Here is an 18,121-nt window from a genome sequence, read left to right as displayed (position 1 = left end):
CTAACTAAGGTTCCCATGCACTCAACAAATGCATATTCTACTCAGAATTATCTGTGACATAGTAGGCTTTGATGGAAAGCCATGTAGAATGACCAACAAGCAGCATGAGATGGGAAGCTTCTGGAGTACAGGCACCCAGGCTCACGCTGCTGCTCTGCTCTCCACCCCTCCCCATTCCCCAAATCCCCCAACTCCACCTGCCCACCCAACCCCCACCTCTAGCCTGTAGTTGTGGCCTCCAAAGGATACACTTGATGCTTATTAGTGTCTTATTGTGTATTAAGCACCAAACTTACACCAAGTTCTGGAGATACAGGAGTGAACCCTATAGCTATACAATGTCAGGTAGAGATAAATGCTATGAAGACAATTAAAACAGTGCTTCCTGTGTAATAATGAAGGAGGAGGGCATTTCTGTATTCCAGGACTTCTTGGAATTTCAGATTATGTTTATATTATTTTCTTTCTTTTTGTAGTTTTTGTTTATTCAATCAGTCTTTTAAACGAAAGTATATTGCTACATTTTCCCCAGTATATCATTGTTTTACTGTCCTTCTAGTACTAGAATTTAGTTGAAAGAATAAAACATTTACGTCGAATCTGCTTGTCTTTTAATATTCAGATGGATAGTACGTGGCAAGAAGGGTAAGGGGGATAGCAAGTGACTGGAGCCAGGGAAGTGACTTCTGTATTGAGTGATCAGAGGCTGGGCGTGGTGTCTCACACCTGCAATCACAACACTTTGGGAGGTCAAGGCAGGAGGATTCTTGAGCCCAGGACAAGACCAGCCTGGGCAACATGGCAAAAGCTGTCTCTACAAAAAAATTTTTTTAATTAGCCAGACATGATGGTGCATGCCTGTGGTACCAGCTACTCAGGAGACTGAGGTGGGAGGATCGCTTGAGCCCAGGAGTTTGAGGCCACAGTGAGCCATATTTGCACCACTGCACTTCGGCCAGGGTGACGGAGCTAGAGCTTGTCAATAAATACTTAAATAAATAAGAAAACAGCGATCAAACAGGCCTCATTGACAAGGCAACATTTGAGCAGAAATCTGAATGAAAAAGGGGCAAAGGGGTAAGGCATGCAGGTATCTGGGGAAAGAACTTACAGACATTAGTAATAGTTAGGCCAGACGCGGTGGCTCACACCTATAATCCCAGCACTTTGGGAGTCCGAGGTGGGTGGATCACTTGAGGTCAGGGTTGGAGACCAGCCTGGCCAACATAGAGAAACCCCATCTCTGCTAAAAAACAAAAAAATTAGCCAGGCACGGTGGCTCACACCTGTAATCCCAGCACTTTGGGAGGCCGAGGCAGGTGATCACGAGGTCAGGAGTTTGAGACCAGCCTGGACAACATGGTGAAATCCCATCTCAACTAAGAATATAAAAATTAGCCAGGCATGGTGTCGTGCGCCTATAATCCCAGCTACTTGGGAGGCTGAGGCAGAAGAATTGCTTGAACCAGGGAGGCAGAGGTTACAGTGAGCAGAGATCGTGCCACTGCGCTCCAGCCTGGGCAACAGAGCGAGACTCTGTCTCAAAAAAACAAACAAACAAAAAAACACAAAAATTAGCTGGGCATGGTGGCTCATGCCTGTAATCCTAGCTGCTCTGGAGGCTGAGGCAGGAGTGTCTCTTGAATCCAGGATGTGGAGGTTGCAGGGAGCTGAGATTGAGCCATGGCACTCCAGCCTGGGCAACAGAGTGAGACTATCACAAAAAAAAAAAAAAAAAAAAAAGAGGAATAGTTAAACGCTAATACCCTGAGGTTATAGTGGCTCGTTGGCCCACTTGGAGGCCATTGTAAAGTACAGTGAGAGGTAGGGAGATGTCAAAGGTTGACAATGAGATCAGAGGAAGCCAGATCTTGCAGAACCTTGAAAGCCATGGTGCAGACACAGGATTTATTCTAAATGTTATAGGTAGCTCTTGGAGGCTGAGGCAGGAGGATTGCTTGAAGCCAGAAGTTCGAGACCAGCCTGGGCAACAAAGTGAGACTCCAACTCTATAAAAAATTAAAAAAGAAATTTAGCTAGGCATGATGGCTCATGCCTATAGTCCCAACTACTTGGGAGGCTAAGGCAGGAGGATCGCCTGAGCCAGGGAGGTCAAGGCTGCAACGAACTGTGTTTGCACCACTGTGTTCCAGCCTGGGTGACAAAGCAAGACTCTTCCTCTCTCTCTCTCTCTCTCTCTCTCTCTCTCTCTCTCTATATATATATATATATATATATATATATATATATATAATGCTAAGTGAAAAAAACCATCATGTCAGCTAAGTGAAAGAAACAGTCTTATTGTATGATTATATGTATAGAAGATAGACACAGCTGGGTGCGGTGGCTCATGCCTATAATCCCAGCACTTTGGGAGGCCGAGGTGGGTGGATCACTTGAGCTTAGGAGTTCAAGACCAGCCTGGGCAACATGACAAAACCCCATCTCTATAACAAACAAACAAACAAATAAATAAAATGGCACCATATATTGTATGATTCTATTTATCTAAAATGTGCAGAACAGGCAAATTTATAGAGACAGAAGATAGATAAGTGGCTTCCTAGGGCTGGGGCTCAGGGTAGGAAGGATGGGTGAGTGAGAATGGAGAATGAGCAGTGACTGTTATTGGGTACAGGGTTTCTTTTAGAGGTATTGAAATAGATTGTGGTGACGGTTGCTTGATTCTGTTAATAGATTAAAAGCCACTGAATTGCATGCTTTAAATGGGTAAGTTTTATAGTATGTGAAATATATCTCAGGAAAAGAAAGAAAGGAAGGAAGGGAAGGGAAGAGAGGGGGAAGGAGGGAGGGAGGGAGGGAGAGAGAGAAGAAAGGAAGGAAGGGAAGAAGGAAGGAAGAAAGAAGGGGAGGAGGGAAGGAGGGAGAGAGGGGCTGGGCACGGTGGCTCACACCTGTAATCTCAACACTTTGGGATGCTGAGGTGGGAAGATCACCTGAGGCCAGGAGTTGGATACCAGCCTGGGCAACATAATGAGACATCATCTCTACAAAAAATTTAAAAATTATCCAGGCATGGTAGCATGTGCCTGTAGTCTCAGCTACTCAGAAGGCTGAAGCCAGAGGATCATATGAGCCCAGGAGTTCAAGGCTGTAGTGAGCCGAAATTTCACCACTGCATCCCAGCCTGGGTGACAGAGCAAGACCTTCTCTTTAAAAAAAAAAAAAAAGGCCGGGTGCAGTGGCTCACGCCTGTAATCCCAGCACTTTGGGAGGCTGAGGCGGCCAGCCTGACCAACATGGTGAAACCCCATCTCTACTAAAAATACAAAATTAGCTGAGCATGGTGGCATGCGCCTGTAATCCCAGCTACTCAGGAGGCTAAGGCAGGAGAATTGTTTGAAACCGGGAGGCGGAGGTTGCAGTGAGTCAAGATCATGCCACTGCACTCCAGCTTGGGCAGCAGAGCAAGACTCTATCCCCAAATAAAAAGAAAGATCATTGGCTGCTGGCTTAACCTTAGATCAAGAATCTGCAAACTACAGCCCATGGACGAAATTCAGCCACTACCTTTTTTGGAAAGCCCATGAGCTAAGAATGAGTTTTACATTTTTAGATGGTTGAAAAAAATCAAAAATATTTTGTGCTATGTAAAAATCATATGAAATACAAATTTCAGGCCAGGCATGGTGGCTCACGCCTGTAATCCTAACACTTTGGGAGGCCAAGGCGGGCAGAACACCTGAGGTCAGGAGTTCAAGACCAGGCTGGCCAACATGGTGAAACCCCATCTCTACTAAAATACAAAAATTAGCCGGGCATGATGACAAGTGCCTGTAATCCCAGCTACTCGGGGAGGCTGAGATGAGAGAATCGCTTGAACCTAGGAGACGGTGGTTGCAGTGAGCTGAGATCGCACCACTGCACTCCAGCCTGGGCGACTGAGGGAGACTCTGTCTCAAAAAAAAAAAAAAAATTCTAATTTCAGTGCCATTGATAAAGTTTTACTGGAACACAGCTATGCTCATTTGTTTATGTGTTGTCTACGGCTGCTCTCAAGCTGTAACACAGAGCTGAGTGGTTGAGTTGACAGAGACCATGTGGCTAGCAAAGCAAAGCCTAAAATATTTACTGTCAGGCCTTTTACAGAAAAAAACTTGCTGACCCCTGGCCTAGACTGCAGTAGAGCAAGGGAGGAAGTAGACAGACCAGTTAAGAGGCTCCTGCAGTATCCAGATGAAAGATAATGGTGGTTTGTTCTATGGTGGTAATAGTAGTGTTAGAGGTATTCAAACTCTGAATATGTCTTGCTGATAGAACTGACAGGGTTTGCTGATGAATTGAATGTAGGGTGAGAGAGAATGGACAACTCCTTTGTTTCTCTCCTGAGCAACCAGATGAATGGTGGATTTTGAGGGATGTGTACACAGGTTTAGGGAGGAAAATCGGGAGTTAGGATCTGAACATGTTGAGTTTGAGAGACAATGAAAGGACAATAAAACCATCCAAGTGAAGGTAAACAGGAGGCGCTGGATGTACAGGTCTGGAATTCATGGAAACAGTTAGGCCTAGAGATAAAAATTTGGGAGTCATAAATGCTGATATGTAAATCCATGAACCTGGATGTTTTGGAATACTGTATATTGTTTATAGGGGAAATACAAAGTAGTCATTACAGGTCCACACATTAATATCACAGGGCCTCCTAGAACTTCCTGTGTAATCTGGGAAGGCCACTTTACCTAAATGTAAACTGATCTGAGCCCTTCACATCCATCAGCCTGGGTGGGAGTCACAGCTGCAGAGTGTGGAATTTCCCTTCAGGGTCATTCACCAGGGTTTAAGTTTCATGGCAAATTATTGATTCTTTTTTACTTTCCCCCTGAAGTCCACTGAGGACAATGTGTTGACAGGACATGCTACTTATGTTTCCTTTTTCACACCTTCTGGGGACTTCTCAGTTTGGAACTTTAAATTGTTCCACTTGTGAGCATTCTGCTACCAGCAAGCAACCCAAACACGCCTTCATTCCTTGTGCTCAAGGGAGCCAGGGAGTTTTTATGTTGATCACACAAATGACGTTTTTAAGAAAATAGACCAGTGGCAGTCTCACATTTCCCATTACTCATGATGTGAGATTATGACTGTGATCTTGGAAAGGAAAAGGATGACATAAACAGCAGATATTCATCCCAACTGTGTAGCTTGTCTGTCGTGTGGGTAAGTGGATGACTCAAATGCAAACCCCTTGACGTGGCATCAGGGCTCCTCACAGGCTGGCTCATCTGCTTGTGCTGGCTCATATCCCAACAAAGACACACACCTACATGCAGGCAAGGCCACATACACATGCACACACACACACAGGCACACACACACACTTTGAAGTTCAGCCTTGCCCCAAGCACCCCACATGCTTTCTCTCTACACTTTTTCACTTGCCGTTTCCTCTTCTTGGATTTCTCCCCTTTTAAGATTTGGCCTTGGCTGGGGACGGTGGCTCACGCCTGTAATCCCAACTCTGGGAGGCTGAGGCGGGTGGATCACTTGAGGTCAGGAGATTGAGACCAACTTGGCCAAGATGGTGAAACCCCATCTCTACTAAAACTACAAAAATTAGCCAGGCGTGGTGGCAGGCAACTGTAATCCCAGCTATTTAGGAGGCTGAGGCAGGAGAATTGCTTGAACCTGGGAGGTGGAGGTTGCAGTGAGCCAAGGCCAAGATTGTGCCACTGCACTCCAGCTTGAACAACAGAGTGAGACTCCATCTCAAAAAAAAAAAAAAGATTTGGCCTAAATGTGGCCCACTGGAAGACTATCCTGACATTTCCTGAGTTTTTGTCTCTCTGCTCTCATAACAGACTGAATTCCCCCATTCTAGCAGTGCTAATTCTGTTGTGATCATGTATTCTCATGTATTCATATGTCTTTCTCCCTCACTGGGCTGTACTCTTTTCATGTTTTCATGAAACAAACACCTAGCACCTCTCACAGTACCTGGCATTTGCACATGCTTAACAACATATCTGCTGAGAGAACACTCAGTGTTATGCTCAAGATGACTTCTGCAGAGTGAGGTGACTGGAGCCCACAGTGAAGGGGTAGGTTTGAAATGCCGAAAGCTGCGTCTTATTTGGCTTTGGGGGCTGACAGCAGCTGTTCTGCACATCCTTTTGTTCTACCAGCCTTGCTTTCCTTGAGCCTTAAAGCAGTGCTGGCCCTCCTTGTCTTTACAAGGCAGTCAAGGATTTGGAAGTTCCCCCAAGCTCCTTTACCATCACATTCTTTCCAACAGCCTACATCAGAGCATAAGGCATCTCTGAGAACTGCTGCTGCTTTGGAAAACCTCCGTTAAGTCCCAAAGTTTTGCCATCAGGGCGCATTTGTCAGCCATCTTTGGCAACCACACACATACATACACATACTTCCCCGTGCCATCAGTTTCATGTTGCTTCTGATTGACATATTTTTTCACCACTATCTAGGCCAAAAGCAACATCATTTATTCTTGTGCTAGAAATTAGCCATCTGAATTCATTTAAGGTCTGTATTTGCCTTAAGAAATCCTCTCTCCAATAACTTTTTCCAGGTCATAACATGTGAAAAGTAAAATTCCTGGAAGTTGTATTCAGGCAGATGAAAGCGGACTTGAAGTCAGCCTGTAGAAGACCAGCCACACACTCTGTAGCAATTTCAGTCAGCAAAGCCAGAGGGCAGCTGGAAGCCCAGGCTCTCTGGAGTGTTCTTCATTCATTTAGCCATTCATTGAACAAAAAGGTATTGAGACCCCACAGGCCTTGTTTTAGGTGCTGCAAATACGGCAGAGGACAAAACAGACAAGGTCCTGAGGTCTTGGGGAGGTTATATCTGTTAGGGGACAGTTATATCTATTAGGGGAGGTTATATCTATCTGCGCCCTGGCAGATCAAAAATAAGTAAGTGAGGGCCTGGAGAATGGTTTCTGTGATTTCTTATAGCACCCGAATGGCTTTCCGTGAGTAGAGGACTTGTATTTCTAGAAGTCAGAGCAAGTATTGGTTGACAGAGTTCGGGAAACAGCCTTGTTGAGGCTCCTGAGCCTAGGTCAAGGCCGATGCCTGGGCCTGGCATGCAGCATGACCTGACTGGCAAGGATGGCAATCTTTGTGGACCTGCTTTAGTTTTTCTCTTTTTTAAGATTTCTTGGGCATACCTTTCTTGGGGAAAATGGTGCTGCTAACACTTTACATGCTTGGAAATAGCAGGAAATGGAGATTTCATTTCTGCAAAATAGATCATTCTCTCCTCAACTAGCACATCTCCTCTCAAACTAGCTAGACTCTCACTACTGACCCATTCCAGAGGACACATCCAGTACCAAACACCTCCAAATAGGAGTGTTGTCCTGGGCAGGGATTTCTCTCCCCTTCTCCCCACCACAGGCCTCCTCCCACGTGGCCAATTTAGAGTTGTTCAAGGGCACTATTATTTTCTCCACTAAGAATCTTGGGGGTTGAATCCGTAGGTGAAGTAAGTGGCAGATTCAAGTTCCTGTGATGCGGTCCACTGAGCATAGGCTTGGAGTGCTACGCTGCCCTAGCTGACTTTCCCTAGTTTCACTCTTTTCTTGCTACTTCGCCTACTGTCTTTCTGTCCATCACAAATCAGACCCAAGCTAAACCCTTTCTTCTTGCCATCCTCTCTCCCTCTCCTTCATCCCTGTCCCTCTCCCCCTTAGGTCTTCCCTCTGGCCTCCAGATCCCAATGTGGAATCCCTGTCTTCATTGTCCTCTGAACTCCATAGGCTCTGCGCATTGTAATCTTGTGCTGGTTTTTCCTGTGGTTTTGGATACTCAACGTCTTTCCATCTTTCTCAGTTTTATGAGTGCAGTCTACTTCTCTGTTTGCTTCTTTGGAGATCTCCCATGTTTCTTTTTGCTTTTCTTTGCAGAGAATCAGCCCTCCAGCCCTTCCTTTTCTTCCTTTCCTTCTTTTTTCTTTTTTTTTTTTTTTTTGAGCTGAAGTCTCGCTCTGTCTCCTAGGCTTGAGTGCAGTGGCATGATCTCGGCTTACTGAAACCTCTGCCTCCTGGGTTCAAATGATTGCCTCAGCCTCCAGAGTAGCTGGGACTACAGGCATGCACCACCAAGCCCGGCTAATTTTTTGTATATTTAGTAGAGTTGGGGTTTTGCCATGTTGGCCAGGCTCGTCTCAAACTCCTGACCTCAAGTGATCGGCCCAGCTCGGCCTCCCAAAGTGCTGGGATTACAGGTGTGAGCCATCGCACCTGGCTAGCCCTCCATTTTCATGCATTCTTTCATACTCATGCTAGGTTCTAGAATACAAAATGGGGATGCATCAAACCAGCCTCTCCCCAGGAAGCTTGGTATAGGGGGAAGAACTGGCCTGAAACTGAGCCAGAGGCCTGCAGAGAGAAGTGAAAGTGTTGAGTGTCTGTGGGAACAAAGTGGGAGGATGACCCATTCTGGCTCAGAGAGGCTCCAGGCTCTTCAGGAAGAGAATGGGGAGGAGTATTCTGGGCAGATGGAACAGCGTACACAAAGCTGGGGAGGTGTCAAAGAACGTGATGTGTTTTTGGAGTTTTGTGGAGTTTAGTATCACTGATGATGGGGTGTAAACATAAAGAATGATGGGAGATGAGGCTGGAAAGGTAATTTAGGCTGGGCGCAGTGGCTCATGCCTGTAATCCCAACACTTTGGGAGGCCGAGGTGGGAGGATTATTTAAGCTAAGGAGTTTGAGACCAGCCTGGGCCACATAGCAAGACCTCATCTCTACAAAAAATCAAAAAGTTAATGGGGTGTTGCGGCACACAGCTGTGGTCCAGCTACTTGGGAGGTTGAGGCAGGAGGATTGTTTAAGCCCAAGAGGTCAAGGCTGCAATGAGCCATGATGATTGTACGACTGCACTCCAGCCTGGGCGACACAGAAAGGCACTAAAAAAAAAAAAAAAAGAAAAGAAGGAAGGAAGGAAGGAGGGAGGGTGGGAGGGAGGGAGGAAGGACGGAAGGAAGGAAGGAAGGAAGGAAGGAAGAAATTTAGGATATGACCTCCAAGAGGAAGGAAATTAACATACTATTTCATTTAATCTTTACAACAGCTTCCAGATTTTACTGCCTCCACTTTGCCAGTGAGGAACCTGAGGCTTGGAGAAGTTACAAGACAAGTGGAAGGCAGCAGAGGCTAGGAAAAGTAGGGGGAGGGAAGGAGATGAAAAGAATTTGGATAATGGGTACAAAATTACAGTCAGATAAAAGGAATAAGTTCTTGTATTTGGTAGTACGCTAGGAATACTATAGTTAATAATAATATATTGTGTATTTCAAACTAGCTAGAAGAAAATCATTGGAATGTTTCCATCACAAAGAAAAGATAAATGTTTGAGGTGATGGGTCTGGCCCAGTGGTTCATGCCTATAATCCCAGGAGGCCAATATGGGAGGATTGCTTGAGCCCAGGAGTTCAAGACCAGCCTGGGCAACATGGCAAAGCCCTGTCTTTACAAAAAACTTAAAACTTAGCTGGCTGTCGGCCAGGCGTGGTGGCTCATGCCTGCAATCCCAGTACTTTGGGAGGCTGAAGCAGGCCGATCACTTGAGTCCAGGAGTTTGAGACCAGCCAGGGCAATTTGGCGAAACCCCACCTCTACTAAAAATACAAAAAAATTAGCCAGGTGTGGTGGTGCACGCCTGTTGTCCCAGCTGTTCGGGAGGCTGAGGTGGGAGGATCACCTGAGCCTGGGAGGCAGAGGTTGCAGTAAGCCAAGATTGGGCCACTGCACTCCAGCCTGGGCAACAGAGTGAGACCTTGTCTCAAAAAAAAAAAAAAAAAATTAGCAGGGTGTTGTGATGTGCACCTGTGGTCCCAGCTACTCAGGAGGGTGAGGTGGGAGGATCAGTTGAGCCCAGTAGGTCGAGGCTGCAGTGAGCTGTGATCATGCCATTGCACTCCAGCCTAGGTGATAGAGTGAGACTCTGTCTCAAAAAAAAAAATGACGTGATGGATATCTTCATTACCCTAAATTAATCATTATACATTGTATCCATGTATCGAAATATCACATGTACCCCAAAAATATGAACAACTATTACATATCAATAAAAAGAAAACAGTTGCTAAGGGCTTGGGCTCCAGAGTCCTGGGTTTCATTCCTAGTATCTCCACTTACTTGGTGCACTTAGTCCCCTACCTCTTCCTGGACCTAGCTTCCCATGTGCTCAAAGGGAGTGATGATGCCAGAGCCTACTTTGTTGTCAGGGGAAGATTGGAAGGATTCAGTTTAAAAGTCCATGGGTAATAAATGTTAGCTTTTAAGTGACAGAGTCAGAATTTACCCCAGATATGCTGAGTTCAAAGCCCTTGTTCTTTTCGTGTATACCCTACTCCCTCCATTGATTGTGAAGGACCTTATGTGCAATGCAAAGGAGAGTCTGGATTTATCCCATAGCAACAGGAAGCACTAAAGTTTTTTAAGATGAGGAGTGATTTGGACTCACCTCATATGTTTGCAAGATCACTGTGTGGAGAGGACCTGGAGGCTAGGGGACCAGGACTAGGTGAAAGGAAAGGAGAGAAAATGGAGAGGCAGGACGGGCACGGTGGCTCACGCCTATAATCCCAGCACCAGCCGAGGCTGGTGGATCATTTGAGGCCGGGAGTTTGAGACCAGCCTGGCCAACATGGTGAAACCCCGTCTCTACTAGAAATCCAAAAATTAGCCAGGCATGGTGGTGGGCACCTGTAATCCCAGGTACTCGGGAGGCTGAGGCAGGAGAATCACTTGAACCCAGGAGGCGGAGGTTGCAGTGAGCCGAGATTGCACCACTGCACTCCAGCCTGGGTGACAGAGCGAGACTCTAATGTTCCCTTCTAATGCTGTGGAAAGAAATCCCAGGGTTCCTGGAGGTCCAGAAACTTCATAATTGACACTGGCTCTAATCTCAGTATACGTAAATTGTGGTCTTTCATATCTTTCTTCTCTCCCAAGCTGAGAGCTTCTTGAGGGCATGCACAGTGTCTGACTGTGGCCCTGGTGATGCACAATGAGTATTTCTCAAATGAATGACAGACTGTCTTCCAGCGTTCCACGCACACACTGTCTCCCCCATTGTTCACTGCCACAGGAAAGCACTCCCCACGATCCCACCATTGCCCAGTGCTTTTGCAAACCCTCCAGCCATCCAAAGTGGGAAAGATTCTCCCACTCTGGCCCACCTTCTTTTGCATTGACCTTAAGTGATTATGCGGGCACAGTTTATAGCTTGGCCACCAGAGGACTAGTCTCAATGCTCAGGATTTTTGAGAGCAACGTCACAAGGGCTTCATTGACATAGCAGCATTTAGAGGCAGATTATTTGTTAGTTTCAGACTGAATCTGGGACACCTGTCCATTTTGAGGATCTGGTGCCTTTAAAGTACCACTTGCCCTGCTATATCCGGAAATTTATTGGAAAATACTATGTATCTTCTTCTAGCATAAAGACAAAAAAAAAGGGAGGGGGTGCTGATGTTATGATAATCTGCCCCCTGCAGGACTTTTGAGGGAGAATGAGTCCCTGGGTAAGGGCGGCACAAAGACCGCCCTGGGCTTCAGGCTTGCCTAGTTGGGGTGCTCCACTCCAGCCTCAGCCCACCTCTGGTCGCCTGATCCTTCAAGCTGACAAGCTCTGGACTTGGAAGACTGCTTGGGCGGGCCACAAAGCCTTTGACCTCAGCTGCCTCATCAGTAAGACACTCACCAACCACATCTGTCTCACAGAATCATGTCATGGTAAATGAGCAAAAGTGTGTCAAAGTGTGTTGAAAAATGTGGAGTCCTGTGGCAATATAAGACATGTTTATTATACCTCAATCTCACCACTTAGATCACTACCCAGGGTTAGGATGAACACAAACAATAGCAAATCACAATTATAACAGGTTGAAAGTGATTTTGAGCACTTGAAGGAAAATGATAGCAGAAAATAACAAGTTTTTAATGATTAAATAGAAATTACTCTTTAGATTGTGCAAGATAAATTACTATTACTCAACATAAAATTATAACAAAACTTGTTTCAAAAATCAGAAGAGAAATAATCATTGGGACTTTGAATATCAGCATGTCACCCTATAGCCCTACATTTTTACATTTTTTGTGTGAATGCTTAATTTATTTCAAAACACTTAAAGTAAGTTGCTGGGCGCAGTGGTTCATGCCCGTAATCTCAACACTTTGGGAGGCCGAGGCGGATGGATCACCTGAGGTCAGGAGTTCAAGACCAGCCTGGCCAACATGGTGAAACTCTGTCTCTACTAAAAATACCAAAAAAAATTAGCCAGGCGTGGTGGCAGGTGCCTGTAATCCCAGCTACTCGAGAGGCTGAGGCAGGAGAATCGCTTGAACCCAGGAGATGGAGGTTGCAGTGAGCTGAGATCGCACCACTGCACTCCAGCCTGGGCAACAAAACGAGACTGTCTCAAAAAAAAAAAAAGTAAGTCACATACTGTTTTTCCTGATCTTCACACTAGAATTGGTACACAGTTACTTGGTTTAGATTCTCAAGATAGTACTCTTCATTATCTAACAGACTCTAGATAACCTGAAGGAAGGGAAACACCATCTACGCGTGCGGCCTGCAGACATACCTGTTGCTGAGAGAGCATCTCTGAACTACTGGCGTACATGGAAGTGTATTAGCAAACCCTCAGAATTTCCAATCAAAAGCCCAGCCTTCACAGGTAAATTGGGATAGGCTGTCCCTCCCTAAAGCCCACACCAACTTTCCCTCTCCTCACCCTGACAGAAGTGGCTTCCATCCAGAGAGCAGAGAGTGCCTGATTTCTGAGGCAGTCTCTGTCATCTCCTTTGATCTTCTGCCCTGCCACAGGCCCTCTCCATGGCTGCTTGCCTGCTGGAACCAACATTCTCCTCCACACTTACTCCTCTGCATTCTGGCTTCACGTGGGCAAGGCGAGGTTTCATTCCACTCCCTCCTATTCATCAGGGAATGCCACCATTCTTTTGAGTTTCCTCCAACCACCACACACAGAATGTCCCTAAATAATCACTGTCTGATGGGTGCCTGGCAGCATAGTTCAGCCTATCTGAGACATGAGTACAAAGCATTTATGATTATTGATGGATTTTAGCTTCCAGGAGTGTCAAAAGCATCTATTTTGTCTGTGGATCACTGTGTTTGGTTTGATCAATTAGAATCAAATGGGTAAATGAATTTAATGACTTTGGATACATAAGTCAAAATGTCACATGTCCCACTGCCCTTCACTGTTTATAGAAAAAATATAGATTTCCAGCTGGGCACGGTGGCTCATGCCTGTAATCCCAGCATTTTGGGAGGCTGAGGCAGATGTATCACGTGAGGTCAGGAGTTCGAGACCAGCCTGACAACATGGTGAAACCCCGTCTCTATTGAAAATACAAAAATTAGCTGGGTGTGGTGGCATGTGCCTGTAGTCCTAGCTACTTGGGAGGCTGAGGCAGGAGAACCAGTTGAATCTGAGAGACAGGAGAGGTTGCAGTGAGCCGAGATGGCACCACTGTATTCCAGCCTGGGCAACAGAGTGAGACTCCATCTCAAAAAAGAAAAGAAAAAAAAAATAGACTTCCATGCCCCACTCCCTACCACACTCCTTAGGGCTACAACTGAAAAGATAAAGAAGGAAGATGTGTCTGGCAAGTGGCAAGGACCATATCCTGGGGGGTCTCTCTAGAATCCTCTGGGGCCCCTGGGTCAGTGAAAGCCCTGCTGGAATCAGATCCCTGGCTTCTGAGAGGTGGCAACACTGCCTGCATGTTCTCTTTCAGGCCTACATGATAAGGCACCTCTGGGGCTCATGGACACACCCCTGTTAGACACAGAAGAGGAGGTGCACTACTGCTTCCTGCCCCTAGACCTGGTGGCCAAATATCCCAGCCTAGTGACTGAAGACAACCTGCTGTGGCTGGCTGAGACGGTGGCCCTCATCGAGTGCGAGTGCAGCGAGTTCCGCTTCATTGGTGATTGCTCTGTCCGGGGTGGGGCGGGAGGCGGGCTGATAGGGCCCATTCACCCCTCCCCATCACATGTCCCACAGAGGCCCAGCTTGGTGCTCAGGGCCTCAGGAGCTTCCCTGGGCAGAGGTAGCGGAAGCATGACAGAGCCTTCCGGGAAGCAAGCAGATTCCAGCATTAGAATCTCACTAGACTCAGGGCTGTTTTATTCCCTATTTGTTTTGGGATGGCCTGGCTGTAAAAGTGTCAGGCACTGGAAAGTGCCAGGGACCACAGGAGTTGGTGTGAAGGGCAGGGAGCTCAGCTGGTTGCCAGTCGGCTTCTCTTCTTACTCTGCCCTTATGTATCCAGCTGGTCTTCAGGCCTCAGTTCCTCTCACCATAAAATGAGGAATCCAGATTGTTTCAAAGGATGGTGCTACCTGCTCTTAATGTCAGCAAACTCAGAATAAAAGGGAAGGAGGGTGGATGGTGACAGTTTCCCCCAGAGTCATAGCAGAATTGTCCACTTGAGGTAGTGGCCTAAGGAAGGATGAGATTTTCCACCTTTGACAGAGAGAGCCTCTCTCGCCCTACTGCCCCAGGATGAGCTCTGTTTGGGATGTGAACTGAATGATCTCTTTGACCCCAAGATGCTACTGCTGTCTAGATAGATAGGGCAGTAAACACTCAAGTTACACTAGGAGCCCAAATGTCTGGAACCCCAGTCATTCATATTCATAGTCACCTAGAAAGTTGTCTGTGATGTGCTTCTGTATCTCTAAGTTGATTCACACAGGACATTAGCGTTGGCTCCATCTCTGCCTCCCATACTGCAGTCCAGGCAGGGACAAACTGCAAGTGCCACCCGCCAGCCCAGGCTCGGCTGGGCCCCTCCTCTCTAAGCAGCAAGACAACTCCCTCTTTTGGAATGACCTGCTCTTGGGTCAAGACTCACAGGGTAAGTCTCAGGGCCAGTGTGCCCACCAGGAGGGCCTGGCTTGGGAGCCCCAGGCCAAGCCACGGGAGGCCACACCCACGGCCTCAGACACAGGAAAACAAAGTAATGTGGGGTCTTTCGCCTTGAAAACCACACACTCAAAGCTAATCTAATAAGGTATGTTGATAAGTTGTTTCAGAACAAGGAGAACCTAGGATAAGTTACAGCACCAGAAACCTGCCAAAACCAGCACCTACAGCTAAACCAGAAATAGCCTCATTAACTCACTGTGTTCCCCTTTGTTTTTCAAGTGAATTTTCTTCGCTCACAGAAGATTTTACTACCGGATAATTTCTCCAACATTGATGTATTAGAAGCAGAAGTGGAAATTCTGGAAATCCCTGCACTCACTGAAGCCGTAAGGTGGTACCGGATGAACATGGGTATGTCGCCAGGAAACCTTGGCCCCCCCCTTGACAATCTTGGCTTGACCTGGAAAAGCCAAGAACAATCTTCCCTCCCACAATCACTTTGGGCTTTGGGGGTTAGTGAGAGGATTGGGTCTTCTGGCTGACTCTGAATCCAAGAAGAGGATTCACAGCCTGAAACCCTGCGTGCTGCCCTGCCGGCTCAGCCTTCCCACTGAGGGTGGGGAGTGGGCAACCAGCCAGGGGTGTAGAAAACCCAGCCCAGCCTGGATCAGGAGGAGCCCAGCCTGGGTGGGGAGCCAGGCTGGAATGTCCTGGGCCTGAAGGCAGGCTTCTCAGGGGCAGGGGAGGTCTGTCCTGCTTGTGAAAGTGGTGGGGACTAAGAGCACCCACCAGCCACTCCCATCCTTCCTCTTCCAGGCACGGTTGGAGGTGTGGGAAATGCTCAGTGCTTCATGCATCTCATCCGCCCCCAAATTCCCTCGTCACCTCACGTGGAAACCCCTGGCCGCTGTGCCTGTTTCTGCCTATTCCTGACGCTTGCTGACCCCTGTCCAGCCTAGGCCTTCGTGCTCCCAGCCCTACCTCATTCCAGCTTGTTCTTCCTGTCATGGTTTCCTCAGGGCCGTTCATCATTCCATTTCCCAACTCCACCTCCATGGAAGCTACTGTGCATGTTATAGGGCGCAAGCTACCTGAGCATGGCTTCAGCCGCCATCCCAAGAATGTGTAGAACTGCATTGCACATGGGAAGTTTGGCCTGGACATCACCAGACATTTATCCCATGGCAATCAGGCCTTTCCTTATCTTCAGGCATAGATTTCCCAGCCTTCTCCCAGACAAATAGAAACCCATCCTCTTGGCCAGGCGCTGGTGGCTGATGCCTGTAATCTCAGCATTTTCAGAGGCCAACGCAAGTGGCTCACTTGAGGTCAGGAGTTCGAGACCAGCCTGGCCAACATGGTGAAACCCCATCTCTACTAAAATACAAAAATTAGCCGGGCATGGTGGCACGCACCTGTAATCCCAGCTACTTGGGAAGCTGAGGCAGGAGAATCGCTTGAACCCAGGAGGTGGAGGCTGCAGTGAGCCGAGATCATGCCACTGCACTCAAGCCTGGGCAACAGAGTGAGACTCCTTCTCAAAAAAGAAACCCATCCTCTTTGTGGGGAGTGGCATGCTCCAGCAGGTCTCAGGACCCTGTCCCAGGGCCTTATAATCCGCTTAAGGTGGTGTGAGTTCAGCCCCTTCCCTCAAAGCCTTCTACTCCTCAGAGAACACAGATCATTGTGAGATGGTAGCGTAGTCCCTGCTCCACAGAGCAATGCAAAGATGGAGGAAGTGTGTTGACAGCCAGGCTCTGGAAGCTGGCAGCACTCCTCAAACACAAAGGGTGGCTTTAGCTTTCTACAAAGCATCACAATAAGGGAAACAGCTGTGGTAACCTTGGAGCTGGACAGAGCTGACCTCAAATCCTAGCCCTGCCCCTGCCTAGCTTTGCAGTTTAGGGCAAGATTCTTCATTAGCCTCTCAGGGCAGGTTCTTCAATGTGAAATGATGATAGCACTATCCCCTCTTGCAGGGTTGCTCTGAGGATTGGAGATGATCCACGAACATCCCCCAGCAGTGTGCCCACTGGCACATTGTTGCCACGGGAGCAGGGTCCTGAAGGCTGTGATAACTGTATTCTCTGGACTGTACCCTAGGCCCACTATAGGAGAAAAAGGTCCCATCCATCAACCAGCAACCCAAATACCCACCCTGAAAATAATGCCACACAGTATGTCTCTGGGGGAAATTCTGCCCAGGAGAGCCAGCAACAGGGGCTGTGAATCCAGGAAGCCTGTAACACACATTGAGTTTCCAGGCCATGGTTGCCGTTCTTTACCTTTGGATGGTTACAGAAGAGCTTGGAACTAATGAAGACTCCTGCAGAGGCTAGGGCCAGATGGCTGCTTTCCTGAAACTTAGGAAATTCAGATGCTAGTGATACAGCAAATGAATCCCCCCACTCCCAACTCACCTCCCAACAAATAGTTATGACTTCTAAGCCTGAGTATACAAAAAAATTATACTGATTTTGAGAAGATCTTGATTTGGACTGTGCAAAGAAATATCCTTCCTCTGAGCCTCCTCGGTACAATGGAGGCAGCAGTAGGAACCGAGCCCCAAAGCCTCCAATCCAGCTATGACCATGGGGGGCCTAGGAGTCACCCCTTTCTCCCTGACACAGGTGGCTGTTCCCGGACCAGCTGTTCTCCCCTGAGCCCCGGGAAGGGGGACCGCACAGCCAGCCTGGAGTCCGTGAAACCGCTCTACACAATGGCCCTGGGTCTGCTGGTCAAGTACCCGGACTCTGCACTGGGCCAGCTTCGCATCGAGAGCACGCTAGACGGAAGCCGACTGTACATCACAGGGAATGGCGTCCTCTTTCAGCACGTCAAGTGAGGCCCTCCTTAGGGCACACTGAGTCCCATCACCCTTGGATCTGCCCTTCCCTCTAGGAATAACCTGGGGCCTTTCCCACTAGCCAGAGGTGAAGTGTGTCCTTGGGGCCAGCCCATCATTTTAGCCATTACCATCACCAGCACCGCCACACTACCACCAGGTTAGGGCCTCAAAGAAGAGGGCTAGTGCCAAGGTACAAGGGTTGCTAAGGTTCAAAGGCTTCAGACCATTTCCTATTTCTGTCCTCTGCAGTTCATTTCCCTGGTTCTAGCCCCGTGCTAGGTCTGAGGTGACCAGGCCACAGTCAGGGAGCTGGGTACCTCCCTGTGCAGACCCCTCTACAAAGGTCCTCCGCTACTCTTGGGAGGCTC

The 18,121-nt window shown here is 47.7% G+C and overlaps 1 protein-coding gene across 4 annotated transcripts in view; it reads left to right on the top strand.

Annotated features, from left to right (window-relative positions):
- Positions 1-18,121, top strand: part of KCTD19 (potassium channel tetramerization domain containing 19) — a 38,532-nt gene that overhangs the window by 10,852 nt on the left and 9,559 nt on the right. For all 4 annotated transcript variants that reach the window (XM_004057808.3, XM_019012792.4, XM_055366156.2 and 1 more), the window contains 4 exons: positions 12,532-12,682; positions 13,770-13,961; positions 15,185-15,316; positions 17,536-17,746. In XM_004057808.3, coding sequence (XP_004057856.1) covers positions 12,532-12,682; positions 13,770-13,961; positions 15,185-15,316; positions 17,536-17,746 — 686 coding nt within the window. The remainder of the gene's footprint in view (positions 1-12,531; positions 12,683-13,769; positions 13,962-15,184; positions 15,317-17,535; positions 17,747-18,121) is intronic.

Source organism: Gorilla gorilla, chromosome 18, assembly GCF_029281585.2.
Source record: "Gorilla gorilla gorilla isolate KB3781 chromosome 18, NHGRI_mGorGor1-v2.1_pri, whole genome shotgun sequence".
Lineage (NCBI taxonomy): Eukaryota > Metazoa > Chordata > Mammalia > Primates > Hominidae > Gorilla > Gorilla gorilla.
This window is presented reverse-complemented; position numbering and strand designations above follow the sequence as displayed.